The sequence below is a fragment of the Cherax quadricarinatus genome, chromosome 13, assembly GCF_038502225.1.
Source record: "Cherax quadricarinatus isolate ZL_2023a chromosome 13, ASM3850222v1, whole genome shotgun sequence".
NCBI classification, from domain to species: Eukaryota; Metazoa; Arthropoda; class Malacostraca; order Decapoda; family Parastacidae; genus Cherax; species Cherax quadricarinatus.
In genome coordinates, this window is record NC_091304.1 from 12,451,712 (window position 1) to 12,471,908 (window position 20,197).

Here is a 20,197-nt window from a genome sequence, read left to right on the forward strand (position 1 = left end):
ACCAGAAACAGCACTGGTCCTAGGACTGACCCCTGCGGGACCCCGCTGGTCACAGGTGCCCACTCTGACACCTCGCCACGTACCATGACTCGCTGCTGTCTTCCTGACAAGTATTCCCTGATCCATTGTAGTGCCTTCCCTGTTATCCCTGGTGTGTGTGTGTGTGTGTGTGTGTGTGTGTGTGTGTGTGTGTGTGTGTGTGTGTGTACTCACCTAATTGTACTCGCCTAATTGTGGTTGCAGGGGTCGAGACTCAGCTCCTGGCCCCGCCTCTTCACTGATCACTACTAGGTCCTCTCCCTCTCTGCTTCCTGAGCTTTGTCATACCTCTTCTTAAAACTATGTATGGTTCCTGCCTCCACTACTTCACTTTCACTTGCTAGGCTATTCCACTTGTGTGTGTGTGTGTGTGTGTGTGTGTGTGTGTGTGTGTGTGTGTGTGTGTGTGTGTGTGTGTACTCACCTAATTCTACTCACCTAATTGTGGTTGCAGGGGTCGAGACTCAGCTCCTGGCCCTGTCTCTTCACTGAGTGCTACAGGTTCTCTTTCTCCCTTCTCCATGAGCTTTATCATACCTCATCTTAAAGCTATGTATGGTTCCTGCCTCCACTACCTCACTTGCTAGGCTATTCCACTTCCTGACTACTCTATGACTGAAGAAGTACTTCCTGACATCCCTTTGACTCATCTGGGTCTTCAACTTCCAATTGTGACCCCTTGTTTCTGTGTCCCCTCTCTGGAACATCCTGTCTCTGTCCACCTTGTCTATTCCACGCTGTATTTTGTATGTCGTTATCATGTCTCCCCTAACCCTCCTGTCCTCCAGTGTCGTCAGACCGATTTCCCTTAGCCTTTCTTCGTAGGACATACCCCTTAGCTCTGGAACTAACCTTGTTGCAAACCTTTGCACTTTCTCTGATTTCTTGACGTGCTTGATCAAGTGTGGGCTCCAAACAAGTGCTGCATAGTCCAGTATGGGCCTGACAAACACGGTGTACAGTGTCTTGAACGATTCCTTATTAAGGTATCGGAATGCTATTCTCGGGTTTGCCAGGTGCCCATATGCTGCAGCAGTTATCTGGTTGATGTACTCACCTAGTTGTAGTTGCAGGGGTCGAGTCATAGCTCCTGGCCCCCACCTCTTCACTGCACTTTAGGAGATGTGCTCGGTATTATACTCACCCCAAGATCTTTTTCCTTGAGTGAGGTTTGCAGTCTTTGGCCACCTACCCTATACTCTGTCTGCAGTCTTCTTTGCCCTTCCCTGATCTTCATCACTTTGCATTTAGCAGTTTTTTTTTGTGTGTGTGTGTACTTGCCTAGTTGTGGCTGCAGGGGTCGAGTCTCAGCTCCTGGCCCCCGCCTCTTCACTGGCCGCTACTCAGTCACTCTACTTGTTCCGTGAGCTTTATCATACTTCTCCTTAAAGCTATGTATAGATCCTGCCTCCACTACATCACTTCCCAGACTATTCCACTTCCTGACAACTGTGTGACTGAAAAAATACTTCCTGACATCCATATGGTTCATCCGAGTCTTCAACTTCCAACTGTGACTGTGACTTCCAACTGTGTGTACTCACCTAATTGTGGTTGCAGGGGTCGAGACTCAGCTCCTGGCCCTGCCTCTTCACTGATCGCTACTAGGTCCTCTCTCTCTCTGCTTCCTGAGCTGTCATACCTCATCTTAAAGCTATGTATGGTTCCTGCCTCCACTACGTCACCTGCTAGGCTATTCCACTTTCTGTGTGTGTGTCTGTGTGTGTGTGCGTGTGTGTGTGTGTGTGTGTGTGTGTGTGTGTGTGTGTGTGTGTGTGTGTGTGTGTGTGTGTGTGTGTGTGTGTGTGTGTGTGTGTGCGCGTGCATGTGTGTGAAACAACCACGGAGGAAGTAGAATGATAGCTCTAGGCCTTTCGTGTTGCAATCAACACATCATCAAGAGCTTGCAAAGTTGCAAAATGTGTCCACAGATGTGAAAAATGGATCTCGTGGGGAAAAAATCTCTAGAGAAACAGATGCCAACACCTCAGTCAAAGCTAACGACCAATCTCCCACAAAAGCCGTAGATCATTACAAATACTACAGCAGGCCTTCAGGTCCATGGTAGGCAAGCCTAACTTAAGCCTACCCCCACCCACTCATTTACCCATCCAACCTATATTTAAAATTATCCAAAGTTTTTGCCTCAGTGATGCTAATGTAACTGGGATTTCTTCAACATGAAATTTCATTCCCTATTTATAATAATAAACAATGAATAAATCTTAACTTTTACAAGTACATGATACAACTATTACAGACCTAGCTGACATCATTGCCATGCTCTATAGAAAACCCATGGTCATGCAGAGCATTATGGGTAACTTAGGGTGAATTGTGTCCCCCCATGTTGCGACCCACAACAGTCTTACAAGACACACTACAGTCTTACAAGACACATTGCAGCCTTACTAAATGCACTACAGTCTTACAAGACACACTACAGTCTTACATGACACACTACAGTCTTACAAGACACACTGCAGCCTTACAAGACACACTGTCTTGTAAGACTGCCTAACATCCAGGTACATACCTACTTCTGTGTGACAACAAGTATAAGGAAACATGCCCAACATTTCACCCGTACTGGGGATTGATCCCCGACACTCAGTGTGTGAGCTGAAAACTATTAATGAAGCCACGAGCACCCATCACATGTGATGGATTGTCAGGAAAACCATCATGTGTGATGGATTTTGTCAGGAAAAAAGTGATGGAATATGACAGAAAAACCATGTGTGATGGAGTATAACAAGAAAATCATCATATGTGTCTAAAACAAAAATCATAAGACTAGATTTTTAACTCCGGAGGGTTACTCACGCAGGATCACCCAAGAAAGTCAGTGTGTCATTGAGGGACTGTCTGTCTTATTTCCATTGGGGTCCTCAGTCTTGTCCTCCAGGCTGCGATCCACATCAGTCGACTAACACCCAGGTACCTACTTGCTTGCTAGGTGAACAGGGACAACAGGTGTAAGGAAACATACCCAGTGTTTCCACCCGGCAGGGTATCAAACCATGGACACTCAGTGTGTGAGGCAAGAGCATTGCCTACCAGGCCATAGGACACCATCTGTTTCCAATTTTCTTTAACTAATCAGTATATGTAATTCTCTTGTGTCAGATCAAGGAAGCATGCAGTGAGTGAATACTATATCATACATGGAAATAAATTACAAGTGGATGTCTATGGTTTTCTTTACCTTCCCCTTCGCTTGACATTATTAAATTGTATATAAAGTGAAATTTTATTTTCATAATCTTAAATAGTTTTACTGATGTAAAATATTTTTTTGTTTTTTTTTCAGAAATGCCCATGCATGGTATCTTGAGGCAAATACTGTATTGAGGGGGGCTGTTCACTATTAATGTATGACCAGAGTCTTTAAATACCTATTGGTGAACCTGATTGGTAAGGTAGTTGTTTGTGTAATTTGATTTTATTTGGATAAAAATTACTGCAAATTATATAAATTTCATGCAGCACTGTATGACCCTTATGGGTTTAGTGCTTAGTTGTGATTGTAATGATAATAATAGTTACATATAAATTTCAAATGGCCATATAATTTGAAGTACAGTGTGTAGTGTATGTATATTAAATGACTGAGCAAATATGATAATTGAAGCAAATTTTATAAATACATACATGTATTATTAGTAAAATTGTATATGTATTTATCAAATTAGTATATTCAAATTTGGGAACTACTTTTCTGAAAATCATTACTGTAATTTTTTAAATGAATTTTATCACCAGTTATACAGTATGGCGAGTGAAAGAGATGACATACCTATTCTCTCCGGGGACTCTGAAACTGAGCAGAACATAGAGAGTATAGACGCCATAGATATTGCCAGCTCTTCATGTCTTGATGAGCGCATAATTGGAGTGGAAGAAAACAGGGAACAAGGATGCTGCACGAAAGTGAAGAATGCTTTGCGAGGAATCACAACAGAGCCGATAATTTTTTTGAACGTTCTTGGTTGGACAGTGCAGTCATCAGTAACAACTAATTTGTTGCTGTTTAAGGTATGTAAGGACTTTTTTTTGTCTTCCAGTTTATCTTGGTTTTAAATAAATATATATACAGTAAACTCTCTCATAATGTGCAGGTTGCACTCCTGAAAATCTAGGCTTATGTCAAAGTGATGAACCAATGGGTAAAATAGGGTTATGTTCCAGACACAAAAATTTGCCATTTTTTTTTTTTTTTTTTAACTATTGTACTAGGAAAAATTGCTAGTCATTCATTATTTGAAGTACATATTTGAAAAGTGTGGGGAAGTTAAACCTGAACCTGCTGGTCCGAGTTGGATGTAGCTGAAGTTGATCAGCTAACACTCATTACATGTGATCTTTGTCATAATGAGAGCCACATTTTCCTGCCAATTTTAACCAAACAAATAGGAGTTTAACATACTTATATCAAAGATAAATGCATTCAATAAAGTCAGCATAGAAAAATATTAATAAACAGTGGAGTGTGTGTGTGCGTGCACATACATATGTACATACATATGTGCACATACACATACCAGGAGGCAGATAGCTTCATATCTAGAAGATGAAGGGAGAAATGGCAAAAGCAAAGAGAGCCTATGTTTTAAGAAACAATGCAGAGAAAAAATCAAGAGCATGAAAAACTAAAGAATGCAAAGTATAGACAAAAAGTGAATGGAATAGAAACAAATTGTATTCAAGAGTGAAGAGAGAGAGGCTAAGCGTCACTTTGAGAATGACACAGCAACAGAAGTTATGTCTGAACCAAAACTGCATCACAGTCACATCAGAAGAAGAAGAAAGAGGCAGTCAGAGACCTAGTAATATAGTTGATGAAGAAAGGAAGAGAGCTCATAAAAAATGACAGGAAAATGTGTGAGGTATTGAACAAAAGATTTAAAGAGTTCTCAGTGAAATCAGTAGCAACAGCAGATAGTTAAGTAGAAAGGGTACATCAACAGGTACCCGACACTATACACACAACAGAGGAAAAAGGTGAAAAAAACTGAGTCACTAGTCAAGGTTATTTAAAAGGTCATGGATTCTGCAATAGAGAGCACTGAACCACTAAGATCTGCAACAAGTCACTGGATATGAGACAGTTACCAGAAAGGAAATGGACAGGAAGTGTTGAACTATAGACCAGCATTACTGACATATCCTGTAAAGTAAGTTAGTTTAATATGTTTATTATGCACCCCATACCCATCCTGTGGGCGGTAGTCAAAAGATTACAGAGGTACATAATTGGTCCAGGGACTGGACTCCAAAGTTTTGATAGCTGAGCAAGTTACAGAGGTAATGAATTCACAATTTACAAAGGTAATGAACTCACAAATTACAAAGGTAATGAACTCCGGGTAGGTCTAGTCACAATCATGACAAGTTACAAAGGTATTTACAGATTACAGAGGTACGTAATGGATCCAGGGACTGGGCCCCAAAGTTTGGATGGCTGAACTAGGTACAAGGTAATGAACTCACAAGTTACAAAGGTAATGAATACTGTAAGAATGGTTACTTACGTTTATACATGGCTACAATCATGAACAAATTATAGTGTAATGAGCAATTCACACTTCCACACCCGGTCACAACTTTAATGAGTTATTGGTGCAAATATTGATTGTTGAGTCACACACACACACACACACACACACACACACACACACACACACACACACACACACACACACACACACACACACACACACACACACACACACACACACACACACACACACACAAACTCATACACACACACGCACACACACTCATACCGGTGAAGAGCAACCGGTGAAGAGGCGGGGCCAGGAGCTAAGACTCGACCCCTGCAACCACAAATAGGTGAGTACAAATAGGTGAGTACACACACACACACACCCACTCATACACACACACACACTCATACACATGTTGGTTTAGAAAGACACGTAAGCAAACACTATAACATATTTATTAGAAAACGTTTCGGTCCTGGGACCTTGATCACTTCTAACATACAGAGGTAGAAAGACATTATATATAGGCGGAGAGTGAGATGTGACGCACGTGACCTGAGGAATGTCATAAGAACATAAGAATGGAGGAACACTGCAGAAGGCCCACTGGCCCATGCGAGGCAGGTCCTTATCAAAACAACCTCTACCTATGATGAGGACGGGTAGACGCTGAAATCATGTGACTCCTGTGTTGTTGGGTTGGTGTTGCTTAAGTATCATGTATGCCAATGTTTTTGAAATTTTGTAGTTTCCAGTGTTGTGTTCTATAGTGTCGGTGACAGTGATTAGTGAGGCTTCTAGGCACCGTCGGCGTCTGAGGTCTGGTTCGGTGAGAACGAGTTGTGCCTCGTTCCAGTTCATCAAATGCCCCGTGGAGTCTCTGTGGAGGACACAGGCGTACCTTACATCGTCTCTGTTAGAGGCATTTCGATGCTCATTCAGGCGGACTGCAAGATCTCTGCCTGTCTCGCCTACATATTTCTTGGGACAGAACCCACAAGGGATAGTGTAGACGCCTGCTGTAGAAATTAGAGGTGTGGGGGTGCGTTTCGTAGTGAGGTCTTTGATAGATGATGTGTTTATGGTGGAAACGTTGATGTTACTCATAGCAAGTGCCCGGCGAGTATTCGTGGCAACATCGCCACATGGGAGTATTATGAACTGTTTAGGGGGCTGTTCCATGGGCGGTTTGTTGAGGATAGCTTGTGCCTTGAGTCTGCAATCTCGGATGAAGAAAGATGGGAACTGAAGGCGTGTAAAGGCTTGTGTTATGTAAGTGCATTCTTCTTCTAGAAAACAAGGGCTGGAGATGCGAAGAGCTCTCAAGAAGAAGCCAATGAGGACTCCTCTCTTAGTGCGGGTGTCTTGGTGTGAATAGAAGTGTATAAGATCGTCCTTGTTGGTAGGTTTTCTATACACTTTGAAGAGAAGTTTGTCACTGTTGGGAGATCTGCACAGTAGGACGTTGAGGAAAGGAAGTTTGCCATCATTTTCGAGTTCAAGTGTAAACTTTATTGATGGTTCAACTGCATTGATCTTGTTGAGAAGGGCCTGGATATTGAGACGTCTCGGATAGAAAACCAATATATCATCAACGTATCTTAGCCAGGTAACGGTGTTGGGAATGAGGGTGCTGAATTTCTCTGTCTCCAGGTTTTCCATGAAGAGGTTGGCAAGCACAGCACTGAGCGGGCTGCCCATTGCCATCCCAAAGCATTGTTTGTAACAGTTGTCCTGATACTTGAAGAAGTTGAAATTAACACAAAGTTCCACTAGATTGATGAAATCTAGAAGAGGTAAAGGGAGGTCGTGGTTTTCAGTGAGCCTCTGTCTCTGCAGTGTTCCTCCATTCTTATGTTCTTATGACATTCCTCAGGTCACGTGCGTCACATCTCACTCTCTGCCTATATATAATGTCTTTCTACCTCTGTATGTTAGAAGTGATCAAGGTCCCAGGACCGAAACGTTTTCTAATAAATATGTTATAGTGTTTGCTTACGTGTCTTTCTAAACCAACTTGTCGGTATTTATTACCAAGGTTTATACCACTCATACACATACACACACACACACACACACACACACACACACACACACACACACACACACACACACACACACACACACACACACACACACACACACACACACACACACACACACACACACACAGGAGCTCGGACTCGACCCCCGCAACCTCAACTAGGTGAGTACACACACACACACACACACACACACACACTCGCAAATACAACAGGCCTAGTGTCTAATCGACATGTGCCTAGGACAAAATGGTAACTAACACGCACACACAAACACACACACACACACACAAGCACTGGATAAGCACCTAAAGTCAGTTCCTGATCAGCCGGGCTGTGGCTCGTACGTTGGTTTGCGTGCAGCCAGCAGCAACAGCCCGGTTGATCAGGCTCTGATCCACCAGAAGGCCTGGTCACAGACCAGGCCGCGGGGGCGTTGACCCCCGGAACTCTCTCCAGGTAAACACACAGGAGCTTCGACTTGACCCCTGCAATCTCAACTAGGTGAATGCACACACACACACACACACACACACACACACACACACACACACACACACACACACACACACACACACACACACACACACACACACACACACACACACACACACACACACACACACACTCGACCCCTGCAACCACAAATAGGTGAGTACAAATAGGTGAGTACACACACACACACACACACACACACACACACACACACACACACACACACACACACACACACACACACACACACATGCACACATGCACACATGCACACATGCACACATGCACACATGTGGTAATGCTTTATTTACAGCTAGCAAAGTCAGGGTATTTCTCCAGAATGGTCTGCAATATACCACTGTGGATAAAATACTTTGCCATTTCTTGAACATTTCTGAATGAGTTGTTTTTAAATTCATTAATTTTATCACACTCCAGTACATAATGACGCAGGGTGTGACAATAGTCCATCTGGCAAAGTTTACATTTCGTTTGGTCTACATCTGGTGGTGGTGATTTAACCTGCCAAAGATACTTGTAACCCAGCCGGAGCCGGGCAGTAGTGACATCCAAGAGTCTGCTTATTTTGTTGGATGCACCATAGACATGTGGCTCCTCCTGCATGATAGAGTGATAATAGATGGACTCACTGGTGTCAATCTCCCTGAGCCTTAAGTCCATAAAATTCAGTTGAAGTTCTTTTTGTATTATTGTTCTCAAACTACTACCTGACAAGCCAAGATTGTAATCTACTCCCTCTTTGAAAGCATACAGCTTAGCCAATTTATCAGTTCTATCATGCATCTGAAGACCAATGTGAGATGGAATCCACAGCATGTGCACTCTGACTCCACTGTTCACAATCCTACCATACCTGTGTCTGGCTTCTGACACAAGCATGCCACAATTTATGCTTAATGAGTTGAGAGCATTTATGGATGACAGAGAATCAGTTACAATTAAACTGTCAATCTTTGATACATAGATGCATTTCAGTGCAAGGAGTATGGCAAACAGTTCTGTCTGAAGGGTAGAGGCCCAATTATTGATGCGTGCTCCAATTTCTTTAAGAGAGCCATCACTCTGTACGACAACAGCAGCACTACCAGCTGCACCAGTGGATTGGTGAACAGAACCATCAGCGTAAATAATTTGCGAGTGTGTGTGCTGTGTGACTAAGTTATCAATACAGCTTAAGGCCTCATGTTTGGCTTCAAGGCGAAGTTTTGGTTGTGATTTAAGAAGTAGTTTGGGGGGAAATGGAGGAATGATAGTTTGGAATGGGGTAATATTCCATGGAGCGGAGAAGTGCCGCTGTTGCCTTACTTGACATAGATCATGTATCTGATTCATGCGGAGGTCGGTTCCAGTTTTTTCGATCCATCTGGAGGAGTGTTCACCAGTGCTGAGGAAAGTTTGGAGGGCTTCTGTGCAGGGGTTTGAATGAGCTTGCCTGAGCATATTAACCCCAATTAGGATATTTCTTTCAGTAACACGATCTCTGATGCTTGGAATATCAAGTTCTTTTTGCATATTTAAAATTTTGGCAGTACGAGGGCATCCTAAAATGATCCTCATTGCTTCGTTCTGCAGTTTTTCCAGCCCTCCAAGCTTCCAGTCAGACACAAGAGCAAGTAGTGGCACAGCATAATCAACCAATGATCTAATATAAGTAAGATACATCATTTTCACAATTTTAACATTAGCACCAAACCTGGGGTGAAACCCAGCCACAACTCTAAGTGCTCTTAGTCTTTCTTTGTATTGGCGACAAAGTCTTGTTACAACAGGTCCAAGTAGTGGAACCTCAAAGCCTAGATACCTGTATCTGCTTACATATTCTAGAAGAGACCCATCATGCAACTGGATCTGACGAACTGTGCCTCTCTGTCGAGGAGGACGCCTATTGAGTATCTTTGTTTTATCAGTAGAGATTATCAACCCCAGGTCCTGACACGATTCTAGTACATGATTAAGAATGTTTTGGGTATTGGAGAATCCGGTGGTGTGAATCATTATATCATCAGCAAAACTAATCACATAATGATGGGGCTGACTAGGCATAGCATTAAGTAATGCATTAATTAGAATATTGAACAGTGTGGGACTGAGCACACCTCCCTGTGGTGTTCCTAATTCAAAGTCTTTAGTTACACTTCTATGTCCCTGGAACAACACAGACGATTTTCTGTTTGACAGGTAGCCTTTAATCCAGCGGAGAAGCCATCCTCCAACATCCATTCTGGCAAGTTCACTAATGATTACATGTCGGTTGGCTACATCGAAAGCAGATTTAAGGTCAAGGAAGGTAGTGTATGAGCTGTCAGTGTGCAGAGTGAGAAATGTGGCTATGCAATGATGCACGCTCCTTCCATGCATGAAACCATGTAACCGGGGAGACAAAAATTGTTTGATTCTGTACATGAGACGATTAAGAATCATTCTCTCAAATGTTTTACACAAGCAGCTAGTAAGATATATTGGGCAAAATGCTTTTTGTTGATTGGGCTTAGGAATTGGAATGATGAGGCTGTTGGTCCAAGATTGAGGGAGCTCCCCAGTTACATAGCTCATGTTATATAATTCAAGTAATGGATTACCTGGTACTCGACACAGCAATCTGAGTATGTTGTAAGTAATACCATCCTCACCAGGCGACGTGGAGTTGCCCTTAGTTAGTGCTGCATCAAGTTCATAATTAGTGAAAGGAATGTTGCAATCATCTGCCTTGCTGAGCATAAAGCAAACAAGTCTCTCCCTTGCATCATATTTGTCATTTAATTTTGCCTGTGTGGTACTGGGAAGATGTAATGGAGAAGATAATCGGGAGTGATAGAGTACTTGTAGAGTATAGGTTTAGGGATGGCAATTTTGTTTCACAAACCTGTTTGAGTGATAAAATAATAGAACTGAGACAGGAGAGAGGTCGGTCAGTTGGTCAGTCTTGACAAACTGGAAGATTGATCAGATGAGTAAATAGTTACCCAATTTCATCTCTAGCTAATGCAGTGTTTAGAAAATTGGAGAAAGAGTGAGAAGACTGGAAACTGAGTATGGACTTGGGACACAAAGTGCAGACCTCACTTAAGGAGAAAGACCTATGAGTGAGCATGGTGACCAGCATATTGCTAGAGGCATGCATCATCTGAATAACCTATGCAGCTAATGTTTGTTTGGCAAATCTAAAGGTAGCCTTTAGGAATCTCAGCAGTGACATTGATGAAATAAAGTCAGTTGACCAGATGAAATTGCTGGCCCACAGATGGCTCCAGCTTCAACCTATTCACTATTTGTATGTCTCATGACAATGTAAAGGCTTTCAAATAAGCCGAGGTAAGTAACAGCCCTTAACTTGTAAATACAACTAGGATCTCTTAACCTAACCCTGTAAAACCATTTTTTTTTTTTAACAAGTCAGCCGTCTCCCACCGAGGCAGGGTGACCCAAAAAAGAAAGAAAATCCCCAAAAAAGAAAATACTTTCATCATCATTCAACACTTTCACCTCACTCACACATAATCACTGTTTTTGCAGAGGTGCTCAGAACACAACAGTTTAGAAGCATATACCTATAAAGATACACAACAAACTGCTAATTGTCATAGAGTCGCCAGGAAGTGGAATAGCCTAACAAGTGATGTAGTGGAGGCAGGAACCATACATAGTTTTAAGACAAGGTATGACAAAGCTCTGGCGGCAGAGAGAGGACCTAGTAGCGATCAGTGAAGAGGCAGGGCCAGGAGCTGTCTCTCGACCCCTGCAACCACAATTAGGTGAGTACGTACGCGCACACACACACACACACACACACACACACACACACACACACACACACACACACACACACACACACACACACACACACACACACACACACACACACACACACACGCACACACACACGCACACACGCACACACGCACACACGCACACACACGCACGCGCGTCATGTCCAGTGAGATGAGGTTAAGGATCAACCTGAGGACAGGAGGGATAGGGAACACATGATACAACATATAAAATACTGAAAGGAATTGACAAAGTGGGTAGGGACAGAATGTTTTGGAGATGCAACATAGCAACAAAGGGTCACAGCTGGAAGTTGAAAACTCAAATGAGTCACAGGGATGTTAGGAAGTGTTTCTTCAGTCATAGAGTTGTCTGGAAGTGGAACAATTTGGAGAGTGATGTAGTAGAGACAGGATCCATACATAGCTTTAAGAAGAGGTACAATAAAGCTCTTAGAGTAGGGAGAGAGTGGACCTAATAGCAACCAGTGCAGAGGCCTTCCCAGGAACTATGAATTCACCCCTGCAACCTCAGATAGGTGAGTACACACACACACAATCCACACATAGCTAATTTTAAGAAGAGGTACAATAAAGCTCTTGGAGCAAGGAGAGAGTAGACCTAATAGTGACCAGCAGAGAGATGGGCCTAGGAGCTGTGGCTCGACCCGTGCAACCACAAATAGGCGAGTACACATGCACACACTCTTTACATACATACACACTGACAAATGGTAACCAACACAACAGACTAGGCCTGTTGATAAGTGTCTTCATCATTTAGTAACTAGCTTGTGGTGACTAAAACACTTGGCTGCTGCTCCCCAAGCCTTATTTTGCTCATTATACTTATCTGAAATAGTAACAAAAACAAACATAAACTGAAAGAAACAACATAATATAATGTAATGTACAAAGAACATACACTGTGGTGTTATTCCCTAATAAATAAAGCATTTCACCCAATTATTACACTCCTGTGTACAAACATGTATCATGCTAAAATAAAATTGTTATTACTCATTATTATTATTATTATTATTATTATTATTATTATTATTTACATAAAATGTGCATGGCTGTAACAAATCCAGTGCGTCCCTGATCACAGTGTGCACGAATTACAGTAATCCTTAGGATAAGTACAAAATGATATTTACCAATATCACATTCTCATCTCCTAGAAACTAATAGTAACAGTACAAGTACCGTGCAGTACAGTGAATACAGTATTATCATCACGTTAGGTAATCATTTCAATATATGAACTCACTCCCAGACATAGTGATCAGGAGGCTTACATACACAAACAGACTTTGTTAGAGGAGAAGGCGGAATGACTTGACTGGATATTTCACTAAGTAAATCACAGTTCTGAATACAATTACAAATATTTATTTCTTTGTGTGGTACAAAATAATGTAGTTTACACTTAATAAAACATTGGAAGGCACAAAAGAAAGCCACTAGTATGCAATGCCTTTCTGTCAAACATCATTGCCTTGGCATCCCTAGTTTTGAATGTATTCATTATCCATCCCATCATTTTCCTAGCAGATGTTGTGATCCTTGAAAGTGAGATTCTCTGAGATTATCACTCCTATGTCTTTCACATTAGTTTTTATTTCCTCAAATTTTCCATGGCGGAGTAATTAAAATTTGTCTTCATTGAACTTCATATTATTTTCTGATGCCCATTTAAAGACTTGGTTAATGTGCGCTTGGACAATAAATATGGTTGCTGTAGTGTTGTAATTTGCAATATTATTGTTTCAGGCATGAAATGTTGTATACTACTTTGCAATGCTTTTGTTATTAATTTAATATCTTACTCCATAGGTATGCATTGAACAGCAGTATGACAACATAACCTGTGCAAACCTGACGGCATACCCTGAAGAGGAGGAAGTGGTGCAAAAGATTGTCACAACGATAAATATGTACATAGACCTGGTGACCAATATTCCAGCTGTCTTCTTTGTGCTGTTCCTGGGATCCTGGAGTGATAAACATGGACGGAAAATTCCTCTCATGTTTCCTTTAATTGGAAGTTTTCTTAGCACAGTTATATACTTCGTGAGTTCTTGATAGATTTTCTGGTTATATTTTAGCTTATTGAATTATATACCTCTAGTAGGTTTATATTTGGTGGGTTTGCCTTGTTAGGTATTCTAACTAATGGGTTACTGAAATATTTTACTATAGTATTACTGGGGGTAACTGTAGAAAATTATTCCTTTTGTATGCCTTCACTTTTAACTATTTATTTATTCTCCTGCACTAATGTGAAAACAACTTGTACAGAATGTGTTTGTACTGTGGGGTAAATGCTTCACTAACTCATGCAAATGTACTTGTATGAACCAGAAGTAGACAGGCATTAATACGTATTCAGTCTAACGGAGTGATTTCCCTTACGCTTTCATCTGTTTGTTTACATTCTCGGCATCTCTCTCGTTTGCTCGTTCTCTCTCTCATTTATGATTGTATCTAAGGGTAGTTCTTAGAAATGATTAAACTCAGTGAACATGATATGTTAGTGGTAATAATAATAACAACAATTCATACCACGGGCGGGGATAGAACCCGCGATCAAAGAGTCTCAAAACTCCAGACCGTCACGTTAGCCACTGGACCAGCTAGCCACAATAAGATTCGTCCAACTAGGTATATTTCTACACCATAGGAAGGTTAGCATAGGCACCACTGTGACCACAGATGCAAGTTTTTTAGTCATGTTGATGGCTTTGAGGGGACTTGAGCTAGAGTTCGCCACGGCCACGCTAGATGGAGATTCATCTGTAAAAACTTGCATTTGTGGTCACAGTGGTGCCTATGCTAACCTTCCTATGGTGTAGAAATATACCTAGTTGGACGAATCTTATTGTGGCTAGCTGGTCCAGTGGCTAACGTGACGGTCTGGAGTTTTGAGACTCTTTGATCGCGGGTTCTATCCCCGCCCGTGGTATGGTTTGTTTGCAATCGTGTCATTACGATTTCGTGAGTCAATAATAACAATGCTATGGGGAGCTTTAAATTTAAGTTGTATATTTCGTGTAGGTGTGGTAGCTGGTGTGGGAGCTGCCACACCTGACTTTCTAATAGTACTGTAGTAATAATAATAATAATAATAATAATAATAATAATAATAATAATAATAATAATATGATAATAATAATATGATAATAATAATGATATGTTGTGTATATTTATACGTATATGCTTCTAAACTGTTGTATTCTGAGCACCTCTGCAAAAACAGTGATAATGTGTGTGTGGTGAAAGTGTTGAATGATGATGAAAGTATTTTCTTTTTGGGGATTTTCTTTCTTTTTTGGGTCACCCTGCCTCGGTGGGAGACGGCCGACTTGTTGAAAAAAAAAAATAATAATAATAATAATAATATATCTTTATTTCTACAAGTATATGTACTACAAGGTATACAGGCCTAGTGACATTAATGATATACTACTATATAGAAAGCCGCTTGTTATACAGAGCATTTCGGGCAAATTAGGTCAGTTTTGTTCCAGGATGCGACCCACAGCAGTTGACTAACTCCCAAGTACCCATTTTACTGATGGGGAACATAGACAAGCGGAGTAAAGAAACACGCCCAGTGTTTCTATCCTCACTGGGAATTGAGCCCGGACCCTCGCCGTGTGAAGCGAGAGCTTTAGCCACCAGGCCACGGGACACAAACAATAAATACCACAATATTACAATAAATACTAAACTACTACAATAAATACTACTCATCTCTCACCCTACATTAAGACTACAAATACTTTAAGGTAAGTAATGAATGTACTGTGTGTATATTTTACTTTTTATTGTTTTTTGATACAGCCTCTCACTTAGCGGTGTACTTGTTTACCAGTGACTCGGACTTACGACAGGCTCTCTGACCAGTATGTATACCAAAATAATATATATTTGAGCTGATTTCCTCTATTCTGTTTATTACAGTATACAGTACATACTGTATAAACATTTAAAAATATGCCAGAAATGTTATAAATGATGCGAAGGTAACATGAAAATAATATCAAAGATGATTGAAACAAACCCACTACCATTATAGTATGCTCCTCACTTAGCGACGAATTCATTTACTGGTGAGGTCTTAGGAACGGAACTCCGTCATTAAGTGAGGAGAGGCTATATATGGCTGTGGTTTGTATGTTGGTTTATGTGTGGCAAACAATAACAGCCTGGTTGATCAGGCCCTGATCCACCATGAGGCCTGGTCACAGAGTGGGCCGTGGGGGCATTGACCCCCAAAACCCTCTCCAGGTAAACTCCAGGTTTCCAGGTTAGTGTAAACTTGTTATCTGGCATTTATATGCATTTAAAAAGGAAAAAAGGGGTGTTCTGCTTTACAGTGATATCCACTTTATGGTGGTAGCCCAGAACCTAACCTACTGTATTAAGTGGGGCTCTTCTGTAGTTTTATGAAACTGTGTGAAAGGGATGAACCACTAATAATTGCTAGTAAGCATACACTTTTGTATGTTTATTAGTTGTTTGTTTAAGAGCTTTAAATTGACCATATTAAGTATAGTGGTGAGAGGACATCAGCTGATCAAGAGGCACTTGGAAATTTTCCTGCTTATTTTGCTCAAGTCACTTCTGAGAATATTTACAGTCCCCACTAAGTACATATTTAATGTTGATGAGAATAGGATATTTTAGAAGCCATCAAAAACTTTAATTAGCAAACAATAAAATGTGCACTTGTTAGTGGTAGTTAGTGGTTTATCAGTGATTGAATTTATAATTGAGATGATTAACAGGTTAGAGTATTTCGGCACATTTTACGTAATCAGATTGAAACCACTTTAATTTTGAAATAATCTTAAAATATATAAGAATTTTTGAGTTGTTGGTGGCAATAATATATAGTGTTTGAATGGTTAATTTTTGGAGATGGGGTGATTTCTAAGCAGAGCCTTGAATTGGTGTGTAGGCATGGGCCCTTTTGTATAACAAAAAAAAAAATGGTCCAAGTTGGACCGACACGTCGTCGTAAGCTCCTCTCTTCTATGTGCGGGTTATTTGTGTATTGCCCTTTTGTATGTTCAGGCAATGAATTCCAGATCTTAGGGCCCTTTATGTGCATAGCATTTTTGCATAGGGAGAGATGGGCACAAGGGATATCAAAGTGTGTTTTGTGTCTTGTGTTATGCAAATGCATTCTGTTGTAGTTCTCAAGAAGTTTGAGAGGAGGGTTAATATTGGAGAATAATGTTCTGTGTATGTAGTAGGCACAATAATATGAGTGAGTATTTTGTATGCTAAGCAGGTTCAAGCTCTTAAATAGTGGTGGAGTGTGTTGCCTGGCACAGGAGTTTGTAATCAATCTCACAGCAGCTTTTTATTGGATTATTAAAGGTTTAAGGTGATTTGCTGTGGTTGAACTTCCCTCTTCCAAGACAAGCATCATCAACTACATTGTAAAGTTGGCTTTTTTTTTTGGAGATCTGTGGAATGCAACCCATTTTTTTCATTTGGTCTTCAGATTAACTATCACTATATTAGAAAGCAGGCAGATTCTCAGGAATGTAGCTACGTTAATTGATGATTTGTTATAATAGTTTTTATTAGCCTTTCAGTAGTACCTGGTGATTCATATTTATTCAGACTTTTGTATTTTCCTCATAAATTGTATGTGGTGATATTATCACATTTGAATAAGGTTTTTTGAATTGTGTTTGAATGGGAAATTGATCAGTATCTATAAATTACATTGTACATATTACAGATAAATGCATATCGGGTGGAACTTCCTGCTATGTATGTCTTACTTGCTGCTGTTCCACGGGCCATAACTGGTGGCTTCATTACCCTGCTAATGGCATCATATTCATATATGGCTGACATAACTAAAATTCAGGCAAGAACTACACGTGTTGCATTTTTGGACTTAAGCTTCGGCTTAGGGGCTCCAATTGGACTGTTACTTAGTGACTTTCTTTTTTATAGACTTGAATATTTGGGAAATTATGGAGTCAGTGGAATCATTTTTTTTATTGCAGTAATATATACTATTATGTGTATTGAAGACACACGTGGACCTTTCTCAAGACATCATCTTGAAGCTTCTGAACTGTCTCACAAACCAAGTATTATGTGCAGGGATCTCTTTGATATAAAAAATATCAAGGACACATTTGCTGTTGTCAAGAAACCACGACCAAACAAAGGACAAGCAAGAATCCTGTTGCTGATGGGTGCCATGTGCAGTATGTTGTTTGCTTTTGGTAAGATTTTTTTATCTTTTTGCTATTTATAATTCCCTGTCATTTTTAATTTGGTATACTCTTTGCTTATTCGACACTTTCTAAGATTTGTACCACCCAAGGGCTTGTCAGCTAGTTGGGGCACCAGTTGATGACCAATGTAGCAGTACTACATTGGTTATCAACTGATGCCTTGGTGGGCTCTTGCTTCAAAACTATGTATTCTACATTTGGGCTTTGATGACTCACTAGGAAATGCACCACCAGTTCCCCAAATTACAGGTTTTCTTGCTGCAAAATGGAGGCAGAGAGCTTAAGTACCCTGACACTGAAACTGGAACACAGCCTGTAAGTTAAGTGCTTTCAACCAAATCTTGTGATCATGTCTACACTGGATTCAGCTGCAGAGGCTCTTTAATTGTGAGCTGTGAGCAAAGCTCCAAATGCATAAATAGGGGCTGGCTGACACTGCCAACCTGCTATGCAAGTAGATCCTCATTTTTTATTATTGCATACAGTAATCAAAGATCAGGCAAGCAACCCTGCTTAGGCCTGTACAAAGTCCTCCCTTTCCCCAGGCACACAATGGAGTACCACAAATGGCAGAATCTTGAGTTCACTGTGATCCAGACCATGAAAACACACTTTCAGGTCATATAGGCATGGTACTCCTTTTTTTATTTATATTTTTTTTATTATCACACTGGCCGATTCCCACCAAGGCAGGGTGGCCTGAAAAAGAAAAACTTTCACCATCATTCACTCCATCACTGTCTTGCCAGAAGGGTGCTTTACACTACAGTTTTTAAATTGCAACATTAACACCCCTCCTTCAGAGTGCAGGCACTGTACTTCCCATCTCCAGGACTCAAGTCCGGCCTGCCGGTTTCCCTGAACCCCTTCATAAATGTTACTTTGCTCACACTCCAACAGCACGTCAAGTATTAAAAACCATTTGTCTCCATTCACTCCTATCAAACACGCTCACGCATGCCTGCTGGAAGTCCAAGCCCCTCGCACACAAAACCTCCTTTACCCCCTCCCTCCAACCTTTCCTAGACCGACCCCTACCCCGCCTTCCTTCCACTACAGACTGATACACTCTTGAAGTTATTCTGTTTCGATCCATTCTCTCTACATGTCCGAACCACCTCAACAACCCTTCCTCAGCCCTCTGGACAACAGTTTTGGTAATCCCGCACCTCCTCCTAACTTCCAAACTATGAATTCTCTGCATTATATTCACACCACACATTGCCCTCAGACATGACATCTCCACTGCCTCCAGGATTCTCCTTGCTGCAACATTCATCACCCATGCTTCACACCCATATAAGAGCGTTGGTAAAACTGTACTCTCATACATTCCCCTCTTTGCCTCCAAGGACAAAGTTCTTTGTCTCCACAGACTCCTAAGTGCACCACTCACCCTTTTCCCCTCATCAATTCTATGATTCACCTCATCTTTCATAAACCCATCTGCTGACACATCCACTCTCAAATATCTGAATACATTCACCTCCTCCATACTCTCTCCCTCCAATCTGATATCCAATCTTTCATCACCTAATCTTTTTGTTATCCTCATAACCTTACTCTTTCCTGTATTCACTTTTAATTTTCTTCTTTTGCATTTTTTTTTTTTTTCAACAAGTCGGCCGTCTCCCACCGAGGCAGGGTGACCCAAAATAGAAAGAAAATCCCCAAAAAGAGTTTCATCATCATTCAACACCTTCACAACACTCACACATTATCACTGTTTTTGCAGAGGTGCTCAGAATACAACAGTTTACAAGCATACACATATAAAGATACACAACATATCCCTCCAAACTGCCAATATCCCAAATCCCTCCTTTAAAGTGCAGGCATTGTACTTCCCATTTCCAGGACTCAAGTCCGACTATATGAAAATAACCGGTTTCCCTGAATCCCTTCACTAAATATTACCCTGCTCACACTCCAACAGATCGTCAGGTCCCAAGTACCATTCGTCTCCATTCACTCCTATCTAACACGCTCATGCATGCTTGCTGGAAGTCCAAGCCCCTTGCCCACAAAACCTCCTTTACCCTCTCCAA

General features: G+C 41.1%; 1 protein-coding gene across 7 annotated transcripts in view; it reads left to right on the plus strand.

The window, feature by feature from the left end:
• The window catches only part of LOC128688637 (lysosomal proton-coupled steroid conjugate and bile acid symporter SLC46A3), a 60,677-nt gene that overhangs the window by 2,114 nt on the left and 38,366 nt on the right, over positions 1-20,197 (plus strand). For 5 of the 7 annotated variants that reach the window (XR_011391933.1, XR_011391931.1, XR_011391929.1 and 2 more), the window contains exons 2-5: positions 3,353-3,461; positions 3,805-4,077; positions 13,714-13,950; positions 17,639-18,137. Coding sequence is in view for 2 of the 7 variants with exons in the window: in XM_070084519.1 (XP_069940620.1) it covers positions 3,417-3,461; positions 3,805-4,077; positions 13,714-13,950; positions 17,639-18,137 (1,054 nt within the window). In the remaining 5 variants the exon portion in view is untranslated. The remainder of the gene's footprint in view (positions 1-3,352; positions 3,462-3,804; positions 4,078-13,713; positions 13,951-17,638; positions 18,138-20,197) is intronic. The other 2 variants (XR_011391930.1, XR_011391932.1) reach the window with 2 other exon arrangements.